At 43.2% G+C, this 19881-nt stretch overlaps 1 protein-coding gene across 1 annotated transcript in view; it reads right to left on the bottom strand.

Moving 5' to 3' along the window:
• Window positions 1–2960: 2960 nt before the first annotated feature.
• Map3k1 (mitogen-activated protein kinase kinase kinase 1) overlaps window positions 2961–19881 on the bottom strand; it is a 62924-nt gene continuing 46003 nt past the window's right edge. Inside the window, 11 exon segments of the mRNA XM_005065477.2 lie at window positions 2961–5495; window positions 7418–7549; window positions 8177–8319; window positions 9434–9565; window positions 11123–11285; window positions 12104–12256; window positions 12565–13831; window positions 14077–14266; window positions 14525–14616; window positions 15481–15602; window positions 17440–17718. Of these exon segments, the coding sequence (XP_005065534.2) occupies window positions 5346–5495; window positions 7418–7549; window positions 8177–8319; window positions 9434–9565; window positions 11123–11285; window positions 12104–12256; window positions 12565–13831; window positions 14077–14266; window positions 14525–14616; window positions 15481–15602; window positions 17440–17718 (2823 nt within the window). The 3' untranslated portion in view covers window positions 2961–5345.

Genomic DNA, 19881 nt, shown 5'->3' with positions numbered 1-19881 from the left:
GGGTCTCTTCACAGCATTAGAGCACTGACTGAGACAATTCTCAAGTGAAGGGAGAATTCAAATTCTCTATCACGGGGTCCTTCCTCATGCTCACTCTTAAACAAAACGTCAAAAGTGGAAAAGGCATTAGACAGCGACTATGAGAGCACCTGGGTTCTGAAAGCCCAGAGCACTGTGCACTGTTCTCTCTGCCCACCCTGTCCGCCTCTCTCGGTGAGAACTGTTGGGTCACTTCTGTGCACAGAATATTCCAGAAAATGCGGACACCTTCAGTTAGCATGCAGAGTACAGTTGTTACACCTCCTGAGACAAACGGTGGGAATCGGGCTTGGCCGAGAGTCCAGGTAAGGTGCAAAGCAGATGTGAATGCCCTCAGGGGCCTGGGTGTGTCCGTGCAGCAAGAGACAGCCAATCCCGTGCTGTGAGCTGGAGAGTGATGGTGGGGAGTAAAGGGTGGGGCCAGAGACAAAGGCAGACTGGGAAACTCTGCTATGTCTGGGGAGAAAGAGCCTCTTGAAGGACAGGAAGTCACTTCCCTCTGGTTCTAATAGAGCAGTTTTTTTTTTCTTCTGTTCCAATCTCTTTCCAATCTTATTCCACACTATGCCTTTTTGACAAACTCAGTTAGGCCTAGCCATTTTCCATATAATTTATGAATGTGAGATTTCCAGGTATGAACACTTTGCCTTTCACACTTGAAGATAGTCCTTTGTACCATAAACATCAGTTCTCTACTTTATCCACACACAATATATGAGATTGGCTGAGTTCTTTATTATTATTATTATTGTGTGCAAGGTGTGTGTGTGTGTGTGTGTGTGTGTGTGTGTGCCGGGATGCACCTGTGGAGATCAGAGGACAGCCACTGCTTTAGTTACCCCAGTACAGAATTATCTAGGAGTGGTGTGTATCTTTAATGCCAGCACTTGGGAAGTACACACACACATAAACACACACACACAATCTTTTAGGACTGGAGAGATGACTCAACAGCTGCCCTTGCAGAGGGCCTGGGTTTGATTCCCAGGACCTAGATGGTGACTCATGATCTGTAATTCAAGTTCCAGGGAATCCAATGCTCTCTTCTGACATCCTCCAGCACCAGGCTTGTACATGGTACAGAAAAATGCACGCAGGCAAAACACCCATACACATAAAATAGCAATAGTAAAATCATCTTAAGTAGGAGAAAGGACAAAAACATACAATCAAGTCACATAAACATGCAGCTGGGTAGTTCTTCTATTCCAGTGAGTGGTTCTCAACCTTCGGGTCAGGATCCCTTTCGAGTTGTATATCAGATATCCTGAATACCAGATGTTTACATTACTATTCATAACAGTAGCAAAATTACAGTTATGAAGCAGCAACAAAATAATTTTATGGTTGGAGTCATCACAACATGAGGAACAGTACTAAAGGGTTGCAGTGTTAGGGAGGTTGAGAATTCACATGGTAGACCAGGCTGGCCTTGCTCTCACAGAGATCTGCCTGCCTCTGCCTCCAGAGTGCTGAGATTAAAGGTGTGTGCCCTGCTTACATTTATTTTTTAATATACAATCTAATAATGGTACACATTAATGGGGTAACATGTGATGTTTGATACATCATACCATGCACTTAATTTTATTTATTTATTATAAATACAACATCCTGCCTCCATGTATGTCTACACACCAGAAGAGGGCACCAGATCTCATTACAGATGGTTGTGAGCCACCATGTGATTGCTGGGAATTGAACTCAGGACCTCTGGAAGAGCAGTCAGTGCTCTTAACCTCTGAGCCACCTCTCCAGCCCCATGCACTTAATTTTTAAATGCTATTGCACATCAAAGGAATCTGCACTTTGGGAAAAATGGTTGCTACAGGGATTACACAAGATGGTGCTAAACGTATTAAGAATTCATAGAATAATGGTGGTTTGCTGCGAAGGGTAGTCTTGGTTGTTACGACTGGATCTGATTAACTGAAAGGATTAACTGAGGGGAAGCACCTTCATGTGGCAACCCAGATTTAAGGAGGTCCCAGGAAAAGCTGCCTCTGCGTACCAACCTTCACCTTTGCTGATATCCTGTTGCTGCTGCCGCTGTCAAACCCCAGCTTCTTCAGACTTCCTACATAGTTGGAAGACCAGTGGCTCTTCAGACATCTTCTAGGCCTTCAGTGCCAGCTGGGGCTGCAGAGGTGCTCAGCCTCCTAGACCGAGTTCATGGTGACTCAGCTCTGTAATGTACTGGCAGCTCTGTTGGGCCACCTAGAGTGTAGCAGTAAGCTGATCCAACAAATGCCCTTCTAATATATAGTCATTCTACTAGTCACCGTCACTGATTTGTGACATCTAGAGCAAATACATGATAATATACAGTAAATAAATGGAAGAATTTGCTCCCTGATAGCAAAATCCAGTTGACACATGTTGAGGAATGAGGAAATTAAAAGAAAAAAAATTATTTGGCAACTAAAAGGATAATATATCTCAAGCAATAAGGCTAAGAGCACATAGCTAAACCGGATGACAAATGCTATTTATGTGGTCTCAAAGTATCGTCCCTCTACAGAGTACTTAATATAAAGGGGAACAGTAGCTTCCCAGTGCTGCTGTGAGGCATAGAAGGAACAAATGGATGTTATGCATGGTGTGCCCCCCCCCCGCCATTGTGTTCAGAAGTGCAGCACTGCCCATAGTATTCCAGCAACTGGCCAGTTCCCAGTCTAACGAGGAAGCAGCACACTCAGACTGAGCGCCTTCCGTAAGTCAACAGCCAATATGACACAAGCATGAGGGCCAAGGAAGGAGCAAGGTGTGGCTCTCAAGAAAGTGGGGCAAAAGCAACACACGATCCTGTTCTGCAGCTGCAGCTGGGGTGTGACCAGCATGAACGGTAGGAATCATTTACAGTGCTTTCATAACCTTTCTGTTGGTAAGAAGTCGTTTAAAAACCCAAAGTACCAGTTACCTTTTGTTCAAAAACTTTTATTTACTATAAAGACAAAACACCAAAATAGGTACAAATACTATAAAATTGGTTCAAAGGGGTAAAAATTTTAATTAAAATATCTTGATATATTTAAAATAACAAAGGATACATTTAAGCCAAATTTTCTTAACCCAGAGGTTTTTTGTAGCATTTGCTTACACAGTAAGGTGCTAATAGGAGTTAGCCCTTAAGCCCTGGAAGTCTTAGGAATCCTAGTCACACAGCACATAGAATTTCATTGTGAGAGTGAACTTTGGTAGAAGAAAAATCTATAGGACACCTGAGGTAGTAGAAACTGGAATAAACAGCAGTAGACGTTATTTACAACTTGAGTACCAAATAACATTAAAAACACAAAAATAATTACACAATACAATTTTCAGTCCAGCTTTGATCCAAAGAAAATAAGAATATTACATCACATTTGCATCGAAAACAAAACACCACAATTACCAGCAAGCTGAGGGAATGCAAACAAACTCAAACACAGTGGATCTTGACATGTGGAGACAGTTTGAGTTTGAAATGTGGCGGGCATGTTGATGTACACAGTAATACTGATTAGCTGAGGTTCCTCAGTTTCTACAGTTTACACCTGTCAGACAGTGCTAATCTGACCAATGATCTTCCAGTACATAAAATGGCAAGAGTGTGTCCTTTAAAGCTTGCACACGAGACTCGGAAACAATCTGATTAGAACTGTGAAAATTCTAAGTAGTCAAAAGTAAAAATAAAAAGGAAACAAAAAGGAAGTCAAGTACAACACATTTAGCATTACCAAACTTCACATTTCTGTATTATTTTTAACTCTTCAAATATTGCCAATCTTCTAAAACAAAGGAATGTAAAATTTCACTAAGAAGCACATTCACAGAAAAACTGCCTTTGAAAATTATCTGCAATGTATCCCTGTAAACTTATCTTGGAACTTATTTTACTTCCAATTTGTGTTGTACATTTTAAATGTACTACATATATATAGCTTATTTAGTTTATCCTGAGTCTTTGAGAATAACCAATTCTATTTTACACTGGCTTCTGAAGAGTTAAAACTTAACATTTCAAAGTTACATTTAATAGCTAATCAGTACTTGATTTAAAAGACACATGCAAAGGTCTACCATTTTCCTTCAGGATTCCATGCATCTGAATTCAACTCGAGGTTAAGACAATTAAATAGTTGTGCAAATTCCTGGAATTAGTGTGTAAATGAAATTCAACTTCGCGTTTCTTTCTGAGCATTTTCTAAATGCTACGCGACTTTACTGTTTGTTTAGAAACATTACTGACTGGTAGGTGAATAAGTGAGTTTATCAACCAGGTCTAGTATAAAAACATCACGCATGGCAGAAGGAAAATAGCAGTTATGTCATAATCAGTGGGAATGAATGATGGACTGTTACAAAGAGGAAGATTTCAATGGTGTGAATTTCCTATAGGCTAGCAAAATAATATGAAATAATTCACCTAGCTTTCAGATAACCTTGCCCTGCCTTGTGAGCTGCATCTGAGAAGAACCAGCTCTGAAGTGAGCACAAACTTAACCTGTGTGGTGAGGGTAGAAACGGACTCTACATAGCCAGGACTTCATTATATGCCGATGAGAAGGAACAGAACTCTTGAAATAGGCACAGATTTAATAAACTAGTTCACACCTACTTCTAGTTTTTTTTTCTGGTTTGAAGAGATCACCTTTCCCTGAATATTAAACACAAATGAGGGTGAAATGAAAACACAGAACCGTATTTTCCAAAAACGAAATGAACGGGCCAACAGTAAAATGCACAATGAACCACAATTGACCAGAAGTTTAAAAGAAAAGAAAAGGTCAGCTGTGGGCCATAAAGAAGTTATCAACTTTTAAAAATACATGTATTTACTGCTACTCATAGCATACTCTGACCTAAAAGAGGCAGACACTGATTTTTTTTATAGCCAGTGACAAAAAACCCAAACGGAATTGTAGAACCCCCTGCTGTGACCACTAGATGAAATGGAAGAAGTGACACATTAAAACATCCTGAGCCCTCAGCTGCTAATATTGCTGAAAAAGTGCTCCAAAAATTAATTTATGCTTCTGTTACTTAATCATGCAAACTCCATTGCTTTCCTGTTCACCAAGAGCCAGTCCTTTGAAAGGCACGGTTTACAGTTTCTGCACAAGTTGTGGACTTTTGCATATTGAGCTTAGGTACAGATCATGATTTGTCAATCACATACTTAGGTAAGGGCTCCCCACTGGCCCCATTTCTAGCTGTTCAGTGGCGTGAGGGCCAGTAGATTATCAATGTGGTTGCCCACGAGTTCTTTTCATTCTTTCCTTGCCGCTCGTCCTGTCTCCATTATAGTTGATCTGAACGATTAGCTACCATGTCGTACGAAAGACAGGGTGCTTCAGTAGCTCTCTTGATGGAGGTCTGTCCTGAGGCTGAAGCTCTAGGCAGCGCAGAGCCACATCACGGAGACCTGGGGACAGATGTGATGGGATGGATGGCGCAGTAGTCGCACTCGCAATCTGCAGGAGACACAATCAGAGCACTGAACTTTTTCACAGCCTCCATCAGCGTGCACCCGGGTTGTGTGTGCATGCGTTTTTCTTCAGGGTTCGACAAATCTTAGTTCTTGGTAGCAAACAGTACAAACAACAGTTGCTTTTCTTTTGCGAGGTCTCAGCACAGGCTGCTGGCTTGGATCTTTCTGCCTTCACCTCTAGAGTACAGTATCTGTCGTGTATCACCATGCCCACATAAGAGCTGATTATTCTATAAACAGGTAAAGGATAAATCTAAATAATTTAAACCTTCCTACATACTCTCAATCACAATAAAGCTCTCCCTTTTCCTCACTGTAGCAACCTTATGAGTGATTACTGAAAAATGCAAACTGACAGAAAGAGGAAAAAAGTTTGTGACCTTGAACACTGAGTGGATGCATACACACCTGTGACCCCCTCTAGCTAGACACACTGAGTGGATGTACAAACTTCTTACCATACCATCAGAAAAAAACAAAACAAAAATGACAACCCTTTCCACCTGTCTAAGAGTAATCACTCAATGCTCTTATTTTTCCTTCATGGGCGTTGGTATACTGGTATTATGCAGACCCCACCCCTGACAACTGGCAGGGTACGCACACAGGCTTCAGGCAGATACTTAGGCAGCTCAAAGGACCCTGTGTTGCATGGCTACCATGCATTACATGGCGGCTTAAGGACTCTGTATGCATGTGCAAGCTCCCCCTTTTAAGTGAGCGCCTCCCAACACCCCTTCCATCTGTCTCTCTTCCATCTCTACCCCTCTCTTTGTTCGCTTTTCCCAATCAACTGCACATGGGCTTGTTGAGTCTTGTGGCTCACGGTTCATGGCAGCCGAAGTAGAAACTGAAACAAAACAACAACAATGGGGATGGACTGGGGGGAGGGGAGGGGACACCCAAACATTTCTGTTGAACACTTCAGCGAATTCAAGTTTTAAGTACTCTGTCCATAGTGCATGTCCTGAGTTTGACAACATGGAGTAAATTCCTTACAAGGGACACAGACGAGCCAAAATAAGTGCACTTAAAATTTGGGGAACAGAGACAGGTGTGGTGGGGTACACCTTTAATCGCAGCCCACAGGAGGCAGAAGCAGGTGGATCTCTGTACTCAGGGCCAGCCAGGACTACATAGAGACCCTGTCTCCTTCTAGCCAAAACAAAATTGGAGGAGTAGACTAGGGAGTCGGCTCAGTGGGGAAAAAATACTGGTTATGCAAGCCTGAGGGCCTGAGTTTGGATCCCCAGAATCCATGTAAAAACCAGACATGAGGATGCTTGTCTATAAGCCCAGCACTCCTACAGTGGGATCAGAGGCAGGAGAATCTAATCCCCTGGAGGTTCACAGGCCAGAGATCCTAGAATACGCAGTGCAGGAGCCGACAAAAGAACCCTGCCTCAAACAAGATGTCCTCTTACTGTCACACGTCATGGCATGCACACACCCTTCCATATAAACACCTACATACGTAATACGTAAGTAAGCATCTCTTTAAAACTGGTAAAGGTCAGGGGATCTGACGCCCTCTTCTGGCCTCTGCAGGCCCCAGACACGTATGTGGTGCCCAGACATACGTGCAGGCAGAACACCCACACATGCAACATAAGACAAGGCAGACACGCAATGATGGTAGGGACAGCGATGGGGGAAGTCCTTCTCTGTTAAGAGAAGACCACGTAGAAATACTCGGATTAGCAGTTATGGGTTAATAATTAAGTCAGAGCTAGCCAACAAGAAACCACAGAAAGTGGCCAACAGCTTCATAGTTAATATAGCATCCTGTGTGTTATTTGGGGTTGATGTGGCTCTGGGACCAGGCTGGTGGGAAGAGTGCTCGTTACACACGAGAATTTGACTGCTCCCAATTTTAGTACAAAAAAGAAGTAATCTCATAATTACCTTAAATATCAAAGCAAGATGATTGGAGTGTTTTTCTGCATTCCAAGGTGGTTTTGCACAAGCCATTTCTATAATAGCACAGCCAACACTCCATACATCACAGCTCCTGCCATACTGCTGACCTCGCAGGACCTAAAACAAAGCAGTTCATTTGGAAATATGACTTACTTAAAAAAGAGATCCATTTTCTTATGCGTGAGTTCAGTGCAAACTGGTGCAAACAGCAATTACATGAACTACTTGAAATCTCATTAACAAGCTTAATGTCCATGTGGCACAAAAATAAACACCCCAGGACTCCGAAGCAGCCCCCCACCCCAACAATGGGACAAGGGAACAAGTCATCACTACATTGAGCATGAAGAGCTATGAGCTCAGGAGAGGCCACATTCACAAGCGAGTACTGTGTTAAGACACCGACAGACAAGGCCTGCTCCATGGGTTTCCTCCCTTCAGGAAGGAAAGGCAAACTTTCGTGTATTTCTACCACAAGCATTTTTGTTTTGCTGTAAAACTATTACAATCCTAATCCCACAATTCCGTGTTAAATTTACTTTGTGTTAAGTTCACGTTGAAGCAAATCTATGAAATTTTATCTTTTGTAACCTTGTTAAGACACAAGGAAGGATCTAAACTGCAGGGTACTATTACGGCAAACGCCTAAGGTGGCGGACTTGGACCTGACTGTGAGATAACCTGGCACAATGCTGGTACAGAACTCCACAGGACTGTCTTCGTTACACTCAAACAACTTCTCACCTCAGGTGCCATAAACGCAATTGTCCCCAGTAACTGTCCCTGAAACTCTCCTGCACCGGTTCCTTTTGATGCCAACCTGGCGGCAGCTCCAAAGTCTGCAATTCTCAGCCTCTGACCTGTGCTGTCAATGAGCAGATTGGCACCTGTCAACAGAGCAGCAAAGGACCTGGTATGTTAAAATCGAGTAAGGACACGTTGAGAACCTCAGGAAGTTCCACTAATGAGCTAAACAATGGGTTCAGTCACAGCCTCAGAGAAAGCTGCTCCTGTCCTCCTTTGTTCCATTTCTGCTGAGGGCACACCAGGGCTCCCTAGGGAAGATGTAACCTAAAGCCTTAGTAGGGAAATTCTGAAGGTCAAAGTCATAGGGCTCATGGAGCTAAAGGAACACACTCAAACACCATTTAAAGTAAGGGCTCAAAGCCCTTAAAATGATGATTTCGGCAAAACCTATCCTGAATTCAAACTTTGGTACAATTTCCATTTTAAGACCAAGTCTTGCTGACTAACATAGACCAATTCAAACTATATGCTCATTTCATAATCACAGATTAATGGAAGTTAGCATCCTAACAGCACTTCGATACATTGTTAAATAGTAAAGAAAACCCAAGTTGCCTTTAATAAATATGATCTAAACTGCAAGATCTGACAGAACTGACTTACTTTTTCTCCCTCCCGGCTTCCCCAGGGTTTTCCTACACTAGCTGTCTGGTGAACTTGCTCTGTAGACCAGGCTGGCCTCAAACTCAGAGATCTGCCTGTCTTAGCCTCTCACCTGGCTATGGTTTTCTTAAGTTTATGATACACCAATTATCTCAGAAAACCAAAAGCAGGCATCTCCTGAGAATCCATCGTAATGCCAAGATGGGTGATCAGAGACCTTGGTTCTATACTTCCTGTCAAGTCACACCCTTTCTTGTACTGAACACACTGTTCTACATAATGAAATAGGTGGACAGCAGACTTTGATTTTTTTTTTTTTTTTGAGACAGGGTTTCTCTGTATAACAGTCTTGACTGTCCTAGAACTTGCTCTGTAGACTCACAGATATCCTCCTGCCTCTGCCTCCCAAGTGCTGGGATTAAAGGAGCATGACACCTAGAGGTCTGAAGATTCTTAAGGGTCCTTTTAATTCCAGTATTCATAGAGTTATTTAATATCAAACTAAAAAACTTGTGTTAGAAACCACCAACGGTCAAGGTTAAAATTACATTTGTTCTTTTTGTTGTCACTAGAAAATACTAGGGTTCTTACCTTTGACATCTCTGTGAATGATCTGGTTTTCATGGAGATATGAAAGACCACGGAGTAACTGCTCAGTATAGTTAATGACTACTGACTCCTTGAAAGCTCCGTATTTACTCAGGAGATGAGCCACAGACCCCCCTGAAAGACAAACAGAATTGCTGTGGAACAGGCCAGACCACACTTGTTCACCACACTCTAGTTCCTTAAGCTTACATACATGAGCTCACATGAAATGTATAAACTCCTAGCACATCAGGAGTAAAACGGATTTCCTGTATTACCTCAAAACTGTAAATCAGGAAACATTTTTTAGAGGACCCTCAAGAAACCAGTTTACTACAAAATTTCAGCAAGTACCGAAAGTTCTCCATTTCAGACTGAACTATTTTGGCAATGTAGATTTTACTCCCTTCTTTTTTCAATCAAAGTGTATGAACTATTACACAACCAAGCAAACAATTAAAACCCCAGGCATGGTTGTGTGTATCTGTAGCCTCGGCATGGGCCAGCTAGCTTAGCCTGACTGACGAGCTTCAGGTTCAGAGAGACCCTGCCTCAAGAAACAAAGGTGGGGAATGACTGAGGGAGCATCCACCCCTCAGGACCTCAGTCAGCCACAATCACACCAGTGCATGCAGATGTGCACACATCTATACTAGGAAACACACACAAACATGAACTACAAACACTCTTAAATCACACAAAAACTTAAATAACTGGCTAAATAACCTAGTTGCCACATCCTAAGTCACTGTTATACGTATTATAGAAATAAATTCAGTCTATGTTCCAGAGGGTGAGGCTTAACTCTATGCCTCAGTGCTGTTTTATCTGCAGTAAGGTTTTCAAGTTATATATTAGTTTATTTAGTTTGGTTAGTTGTATTTTTTGAGACAGATTCTCAGTTATTAAAGCATAGGCTGGGCTTGAACAGACCATCCTTCTGCCTCAGTCTCTTGAGTGTTCTGACTGCAGGCACATGCCCTGATCAATAACTTGATTTTTATATTGTTAGAAATATTTCCTAAATCTATACAATTAGTGATGACTGTTAAGAAAAATATGCAATTTATACAATCCAGATTAAAAAAAAACTCAAATAAATAAAAAATCACTCTTAAGAAAGGTTGCTGGGGGAGCTGGAGAGATCGCTCAGAGGTTAAGAGCAGTGACTGCTCTTCCAGAGGTCCCAAGTTCAATTCCCAGCAAACACATGGTAGCTCACAACCATTTGTAACAACATCTGATGCTCTCTTCTGGTGTGCAGACAGAACACTGGATACACAATAGAGAGAGAGAGAGAGAGAGAGAGAGAGAGAGAGAGAGAGAGAGGGAGGGAGGGAGGGAGGGAGGGAGGGAGGGAGGGAGGGAGGGAGGGAGGGAGGGAGGGAGAGAGAGAGAGAGGGAGAGAGAGAGGGAGAGAGAGAGACAGGGGAAGGTAGGTTTCTGGGTTGGGGAATACTGCTTAGTGGTAAAGTACTTGCCTAGCATGTACAAGGCTCTGGGCTCAAGTCCAAGTACAAAAAACAAGATGGAAAATTTTTAATGTTTACTATATTTAAAATATAGACAAAATATTTTTTTGTGTATACTTGTATATTAGGAATGATTTGTTTTTAGGAACCTAAAAGCACTTATTTTTAAATGAAGAAGTGAAGTCTGTGTATGCATTCACGCTTTACGCCGTGAGCGTACCCGCCATCCATTCGATGAAGAGGTTGTAATTGCTCTTCTCACACGTGGCGCCCAACATCCGGATGATGTTAGGGTGGTTCAGGTAGCTCATCATTCTTATCTCTTCCCTCAGCGCCTCCACCACTTCCTCCTGCTCGGAAGATGTGTTTCGGACGTACGTCACCTGTTTCAACAAACACGTTAACAAGGCTTTGAGTTCCGATGTTCTTTGTCTTCAAAACAACCTGGTCTGAAATAGACAAATCCAAACTCTCTTAAAACACTGACAGCGAATGGCACTTGCCCTCATGGATGCAGCATGCTTTACATAAAGGCAACAAATCAACAGGGAATCACAAGTCAGATAACTTTAGACATAAGAATACAGCTTAATAAACTGGAAACATCAGAAAAATGACAAAAGAGGAGGGTGCTGTAGCCAAGACCACAACTGTATTAAAAAACAGTAAAAATGAGAAAAGCCTGTTACAGAGGAACAGACAATATGAGTTGAAATGAAAAGTCATTAATTTTGCATGTACGTATGCTTATTATATGTATAATGTAAATATGCTCATTGCATGCAGTCTTAAGTACGCTCAATATAGAAGGCAAAAACAGGGGAGAAACCGTCAACTGGCATAGGTGGGAAGGGGCAGGAATGGCACCGTTTCTCTCATCATCTTGGTACTGTATCTTACACTGACCAGCTTCAACTTTTAATAGCAGGGTTCATGTTTGGGCTGCTTGTGGCAACATCTACTTTGAGTGGGAAGCATTTTAAAACTGTCAAGTGTGGTGGCACAGGTCTGTAATCCAAACACTCGGCAAGTGGAGGCAAGATGGTCCCACACTGGAGGCCAGCCTGGGCTACACAGTGGGCCGTCTCCAAAACCAAACCAAACCAAACCAAACACAACTCACACTGAAGCACCAAGACACCGGCATCCCATCCCTTGTCCTTCTAGCTCAACAGGTTCACTCGGTGCTCCCAATACAAACCTGCTTAACAGCCATTAAGGTTCCAGTCCCCACATCCTGTGCTTGGTAACAGGAGGAAAACGCCCCAAGGCCTATCTGCTGGCCTTTCAGCCATTCGGTGTCTTCCCTGTAAGGCTGTTTCGCTTTGGTATGTCCTGGGAGAGTCTCTGGGGTCTGCATGGTAAGTAAAAGCAATTGTTTTACTGTTAAAAAAGCAAGGTCTTGTAAAATTCATCTGAGAAAATACTACCGTAATTCCCAAACCACCCATGAATTTGACCTCTGAATGGACAATGTTAACAACAGCATCTAGTGTGTAAGTGATAATCATTTCCCAATCTGCCAGATCATCTCCGAAATAGGTGGAGTAGAATTATTATTACATACTTAACTGCACATGGGAAACCCTCACAATCATCTCAAAAGCACCTTTCTCTCAGGTCTCAATGAGGACACGGGAAGGCCGTGAAGACTATACTCACATCCTGCTGGATGATGATAATGTCTTCTCCATTTTCCACCTGTAGCTGCGGAACTACGGGGAGGGCATCTTGAGAAGCGGACATTGCCATGGCAATTGCTAAGGCTTCTTCTTCTTCAGCTTCCATCTTTTCTTTGCACTGCTGATTATGATTGACGTCATCTTTGTACGTATCATCATTTTCTGCCTTTTCAGGAGAGAGGACAGCAACTTCAGACTTGAAAGTGACTGTTGTGTCACTTGAAGGCATCGATGCTTCAAGGAGGTCCTCGATACTGGAGTTGAGCTCGGTGTTGACATCTAATCTGCACTTGTCCTCCACTGGGGTAAATACTGTCTCGTCGCTGGGTATGACGGCGTTACCACTACTGCTGCCACTGCCAAAGCTGTCATCGCATTTGGAAGCACTGCTCAGATCAAGCGTCATGCTATTTTTTGAGGCATCCCCCGGTTTGCTTGTGCTACCTGGGACGGGTCGAGATGGCTTTGGCCTGTGGATGTTACTGGAGGGTGGGGGTCTTGACTGAGTAAAGACTGGGGAGAGTTTGTCTGAGTCTCTGTTTTCAGAGCAGCTCCTCTGGAATTGAAGAGAAAACTTGCGCTGTGTTTGAGGAGATGCGGAAGGTACTTTGCAGGGAACAAACGCTTGAGGTCTATGCTTAGAAACATCTGTTACAGAGCCAGCTGGGACAGACGGGGCAGATGAACAAGGGGTTGACACTGCTGGAAACATCTGGGAATGAGACAACGGAGAGGAGTTCAAACACTGACTGTGGGGCCTGCCTTTCGTTTGAACCACTGGCTTTGGTTGTTCTGTTGTTGTTGAACTTGGAAGTCCTATGGAAATGCCAGCCAGTCTGTCAGAAATGTCCTCTGAACTGGCACTCAGTCTCATAGCACATAATCCTTTTCCAGTTTTCTCTAAATGAGCTGTGTGCTCAAGGGAACTGTTCTCTGGATAGCTGGTAGGGCCCAGTGCTTGCAAGAAGCTGTCCTGTTGGCCATCCAAAGTGTCTTCCACACCCATCTGGATGACCTCAGCAATTTCTACCTCGTCTGCAATCGCCAACAAACGCCGGCGCATCCTGGTGAAGTGAGTGGAACCGGACGTAGTCAGCATTGTTACCAGCTTGGAAAACACAGTGGGCACTGAGGTCACCATTCTTGCTGAACTCAAATATATCCTTCGAGAGAGTTTGCCAACCATCGAGTGAGAATTATCAATGGACTGCAAAGTGAAGGTCAAGAGGGACAGCAGCTTCTTATACCTGAAAGAAGCACAAAGCAAAACACCTGCAATTAGCAGACAAGTTCAAATTACTGAAAAAAAAAATGCAACTTACAGCCTGCCCTTGTACACCAAAACCATTCTGGTACCATTTCGAAGACTTTGTTAACTAAAAGTAGCCTATTCTCCCGGTTTCTATAATCAAGTACTGAGGTACTGGCATAGAACTTGGGTGATATGTGAGAAGTAGGAAGAGGGAGCGCTGCTTTCCACGAGAAAAATTACCTGATTTCAACAGGCTCGGCTTGAGAGACGTCAGTACTGACGATATGAGGGTAAAACTCAGCAGGAAATTCCAACAGCAATCTGTCTATAAGACACAGGCGGCCCAGGAGTTCCTGCCAGCTGTTTGATTCAGCCTGGCTTCCAAGAATACAACTTAAGACGTAATCAACACCTCCAACACCAATGGATCCTACAGATTAAAAACAAATGATGGAGGAATTGCATTATAAAACTCGAAAACAAAGCATGGTCAAATGATGGGAAGGCTCATAAAAAATGCTCTGGGTTATATTAGTCTTAAGGACGTCTCTTAAATTAATTCCTATTTTAAAAACAGCTGAGTGAATCAATTTACAAATTACGTCAATATTTCAGATAGCCCTTTGAGAGATCTTATGTCAAGGAAAACAGAGATTGTGCTGCATGAATTTAAATTAGAAGTTATTACCAGCTTTAAGTATTTCTCTACCAACTGCCAACTCTCCTGCTTGGCCCTTGCACAGCTCCAGCAGTGTAGATATGGACAGCTGACTCGTGCGGCTACAGAGAGACAAAAGCAACCTTAATTCCGGGTACTGGGTCGACGATGCACTGATTTGTTACGTTTCCAATTGTTCAAGCAACTACCTCGGATAAACAACCCAACTGCGGAGCTCCAGAAAGTGGGCTGCACGACACTTGCCACCTAACCCATCCTCACACTGAAAAACAAGGTCTGTCCTGCACATTTACACACTCCCTACAAGACTAATGCATGACTTGGAAACAGAAATACCAGAGCGAGAACACGGAACAGAGCAGCAGCAGAAGCAAAGTAAGCGTGATGGAGCCGTTCCGGCCAATCACCTGCAGGGGTGCAGAGACGGGAGCTGCAAACAGTATCTGCATGGTTTATTAAATGAAAGAGCTTCTGTCCACGGATCTAAGAGCGGGGCCTGCACTCACTTTTACTGTCACCACTCTTCTGGCCAGTTTTGAAGGCTACCGTGGAAAGACATAAAACCTAAACAGTTAAAACCTCTCAAATTACAGTAAAATTCCATTAACTAATGGAACAGGATTCCTTTCTGTTCCACACGAGGCAGAGGCAGGAATAACACTGCATGTTATCTAAAGTGAGTTTCCTCCTTATGGTTCTACATGCCAGTCAGTGTTCTTGTCAACTGCTCTTCACATTCAGAATACTACAATCATAATACGTTAGATGTCAGCTCCATGCAGTTTGTTGGCCTGGCTTTTACTTGCCTTTGGGGTTTCTTTCCCTAGTCCTTACAAGCTCTAAGCCCTATGTCTTCATTTCGGATCTCACATTACAAAGCCATAACACTGGAAGAGTCACTAGCGCATATGTATCAGACATAAAGTGTGAGGCATGGGGCCAGGTATTTCAAAGGGAGGCCTTACCTATTGGCATCTGCGCACTTGACTAGGATGGTGTCTACAACTGGCCGGAGGAGTCGCTGAAGTTTGATTCTTTCCGCCAAACTGTGGCAAGGCGTATATACCAGCATGGCTCTCAATGTTTTCTGGGGAGAAAAAAAACCTGAGTGTCAGCTTAAGTACATTCAAAATGCATCAAAGGAAACATTCTAAGCTGAGGCAATCTGAGCAAACAGGTAAGTACTAATAGAAACGGATAACCACAGCGGTGCTGACCACAGCGGTGCTGAGTGATGTAAGCTAGAGCTGGAATCAGTGTCTAATATCTGCTCCATCCATGTCCAGACATCCTTGGTACTCCTAGTTCAACTAGCATAGTTAGTGCTCTGGTTGTGAAGGTTTTTGAGGTCACTGAACTCTGATCCCAATTTATATTCATAGCCACCCACGCTTCTCAAAAGGAACTTTCCCTAGGCCCAACTATTAGGATGAGAGTTAGAAAAAAAAAAAGACTGCAAGAGATAGCTTAGCGTTTAAACAGATTTGGTAAGGAATCATGCCAGTGAGATGGCTCAGTGACCAATGGCACATGTCACTAAACATGACAGACTTAGGTTTGAGCCCCGGAACCCATATGGAAGGAGCTAACTGGTTTCTGTAAGTGGTCCTCTCATTTCCACACAGTTATGAAACACACACCCTTATCCCTGTCCACTGAACGCCTTCTTTTTCAAGAACTACACGAGGCAGGGGTTCTTGGGGCTGGGGTGCGAATCTGAGCTCCAGGGGTCATTGGGCAGTCCTGAAGACAAGCTTCATCATGACAGAGTGGAAGGGTTTGCTACTAGCACTTCCGGTGTCCCCTCCGCCCACAACAGTGCTGAGCTTGAGAAACAGCGCTCCAAGGAGATGATTCTCAGAGTGGAAAAGGTCAAAGCAGTCTGCAAAGTCACTTCTCATCACGCTATGCTACTCCAGGAAGACGAGCCCAAACAGTAAAAACAGTCTATGGCCACGGCATGCATGATGGTTCGCTCCAATTGTCAATGTGGCAGACTCTGGAATCACCAGAGATGGGCTCAGGGCCCATGTTGGGGACTGTCCTCATTTTGCGAACCTGTTGTGGTTAGCATCTTAACTGTGAGCAGGACCTGGCTATGTGAGTAGCTGTGAGCCATGTACTGGTGTGCATACGCTGGTCTTCTCGACAGGATGCCATGTGGCTAGCTCCCAGGAGTTTCTGCCACCGTGACTTCTCTGCCACAATGGACTGTCAGCTGGAATTGTGAGCCACAGCACACCCTTCCTGCTTAAAGCTTCTTTTGTCAGGGTGTTTTTATCAGTTACAGGAAAGAAACTGAGGTAACATGGGACCATTTTCTGAATTTTCTCACAACGTGTACTGAAGCCAAGAACAATTTTTGTAACAATTGTTAAAAAATAAATATCCTTAATGCTTCCATACATCAAAACAAGCAAACCAACAAACAACAGCAAAACTCAAAGGTCATTTTCTAACCCTGGTTTTGCCTGTTTGTTTCTGTTTCCTGAGACAGGGTCTCCTATTACCTGGGCTAGCCCTAGACTCCCTGGCTAGGGATCAGCTTATCTCCTGATCCTCTCCCTCCTCCTTTCAAGTGCTGGGTTTCTAGGCACGGCATCACCATACCAGCCCATCAAGAAGTTCTAATTTGGCCATATGTGATATATTCATTCAAGAAAATATACTAATAGCAAGACATTACTACTACATGAGAGAAAAGTAAACAGTGTATAAGAAACCACAAACAGATTAAAATCAACAAAATTATATGGAGAGATAAGATGGAGTATTGCAATTTCTTAGGATTATAGGATTAAGAAACTAGATTTTCTAAAGTTAACTTAGGTAAAGTAGATTTACGGTTTCTTAAAATTAATGCCTACAAATGACCAGAGAGAGAGAAAACTCGTAAAGATATGGTTATGGAATGATGTACTTACTAAAGCAGCAACGTACACTTTGTAGACAGGGTCGGCACAGACTATGGACAGCACGCTGCAGCACGCCTCTACCACATGCCCTGAGATGCTGGTCTGGGAAGACCCGCTGGCGGCTCCAGCACTCAAGCTGCCTCCACTGCCACCGCCAGAATTTCCAGTGCTCTCCCCATTTGCCAACAACAGAGCCCCACTAACGTCATGTGAAAGACGCCTGAGGGCCATCTCTCTTACATTCCAGTTTCTAGAAAATAAGCAGCCAACGAGTTCCATTCCAAACACCTGTATTGAACAAATACAATGTGATGAGAAATTAGTGAACTTATGATATATTAAGAACTATTTCTGATGATTAGAGAAAAACCAGTCACTTCTCAAGTCTTTACTATATTTGACAGACTGTCAAAATTGTGCAATGAAAACTTTAATAATATATACACATTCTTGTGTGGGGGCGTGGGTGCACATGACATGTGAGCACACTGTGGAGGAGATCAACCTCAGGTAGTGTTCCCAGGAGCTGGCCACTGAGTCCCACAACTCCACCTGTCTCACCTTTCCAAAGCTGGGATTCCAAGTGCCTTAACACAGCCAGCTTTCTACAGGGTGCTGATGTCACACTCGGGGGACCATGCAAACACCTGACTGAGCTATCTGTCCAGCTCCTTGACTGTTGACTGCCAATGGGATTTAGAAATTTCTAGAAATCTCTATTGAGCACCCCCACCCCCCAGGAGACAAGGTTCCTCTATGTAGCCCTGATGTTCTGGCTGGTCTTGAACTCATGGAAACAGACCTACTCGCCTCTGCCTCCCGAGTGGTGGGACTAAAGGTGTGTGCCACTACTGCCCAGCTGTACTGACTTTCTAGATTAGGTTAACTGAGGTGGGAAAACCCACCTTAAATGTGGTCAGTACCAGTTCATGGTACTGGGCTGAGGTCCTCTGACTGAACAGGGAGGCGAAATGAGTGGATGAGCCACTGTCTCCCTCTGCTTCCGGCCTGCAGAGGCAATGTGGCCATGCCTGATCTGCAGTCAAGCCTCCCCTGACCTGCTGTATGCCTTGAATGGTAAGTGGAAACAAATCCTTCACTCTACCTTACTTCTTGTCAGGTATCTGGTCACAGCAACAAGACAAATGACTGAAACACAGCATCGCTCAATTTGAAACATTATTTCAACACATGGGATGCTCAAGTTCCATTGGTGACCATGAAAAACTACTAACACTGAATAGCTTCAAGTAAAATTGAGGGTGAACTCCATTAACTAGACAGCTTCACTTTTATAGCTTGTTTTATGCTTAAAAACACGACAACCCAGAGACAAAAACAAAAAACCAACTCCAGATGGCTAACATCGTTTATAGAGAAGCTAGAGCATGGTTTAAAAAAACAAAACAAAAGAACAAGACAAATCAGGAACAATACCCGTGTGGAGGCTTCAAAGTCAGAATATTTCTCTTAAGAGATGAAAGCCAAAGGAATCTGTGATTTTTGGTAAGGTAGGTGGGACCAGAAGAGAGGAGACTAAAGAAAAACATGCTTTACTGGAATGCACAAAGACAGTGATGTAGCAGAGTTAACTATGGGCTGTTACAGCCCTCGCCCCTGGCCCCAAAGCCAGGAGAAAGGTTGAGTGGCATTGACATATAATGGGCCAATTAACAAAAAGTTAATTGTCTAAGATAATGTATGTGAAAATTTCTAAGTATCAGACATAAATTAACACAATTTGGGGGAAAACAAATAGTGACCTATTTACATATGTTCTGTTACAAAGAAACTTAAAGGAGAATAAACCAGAAAGAACACCATGAGCTTCCTGCAATGCTTCATTTTCAATCCACCTTATGTGACGGCCTAAGGCACAAGCAAACCACAGTTGATGACAGCCCAGTGAGAATGGCATCTAACAGCTCAGAACCAACTCAGTTCTCTGCAATCCTGAAACAGACAGAGCCTTTGCAGAATACCGCTCACAAATCAGATGGAAGAATAAGGTGTCTGTAAGTTCTGCGGACTTGATCGGACCTCCCGACTAGTAAATGCTGATTACCTGGCTTCCTCACTACTATCTCACTAGCTCTACTGGGATCCTACATTTAAAAATAATACAGTAAACACCCAGCAACCAAGAAAATAATTTATTAGTTGGTCAACCAAAACCTGTGTTTACTGAAGATGAGGAACTGTTCTGAAGAGGTAAAGGCAACCAAAACACCAAACCCAAGAGCATTCTGAACCCTTACTTATCCTCTTGGCAAGCGTGTGTTATATAACAGTATACAGAAAGGAGAAACTGGGTTTAAATGGCAGCACTTGCCAGGAATGGGGATTAAACATGGGGAAAATCAGCATCCAGGAGCTGCATTTTCCTGTTTGCACAGCCTTTTACATTTGTTAGTTTAGGAAGACACACATCTAGTTAGGTGAAAATGACAA

Source organism: Mesocricetus auratus, unplaced genomic scaffold (genome assembly GCF_017639785.1).
Source record: "Mesocricetus auratus isolate SY011 unplaced genomic scaffold, BCM_Maur_2.0 Super-Scaffold_100020, whole genome shotgun sequence".
NCBI lineage: Eukaryota > Metazoa > Chordata > Mammalia > Rodentia > Cricetidae > Mesocricetus > Mesocricetus auratus.
This window is presented reverse-complemented; position numbering and strand designations above follow the sequence as displayed.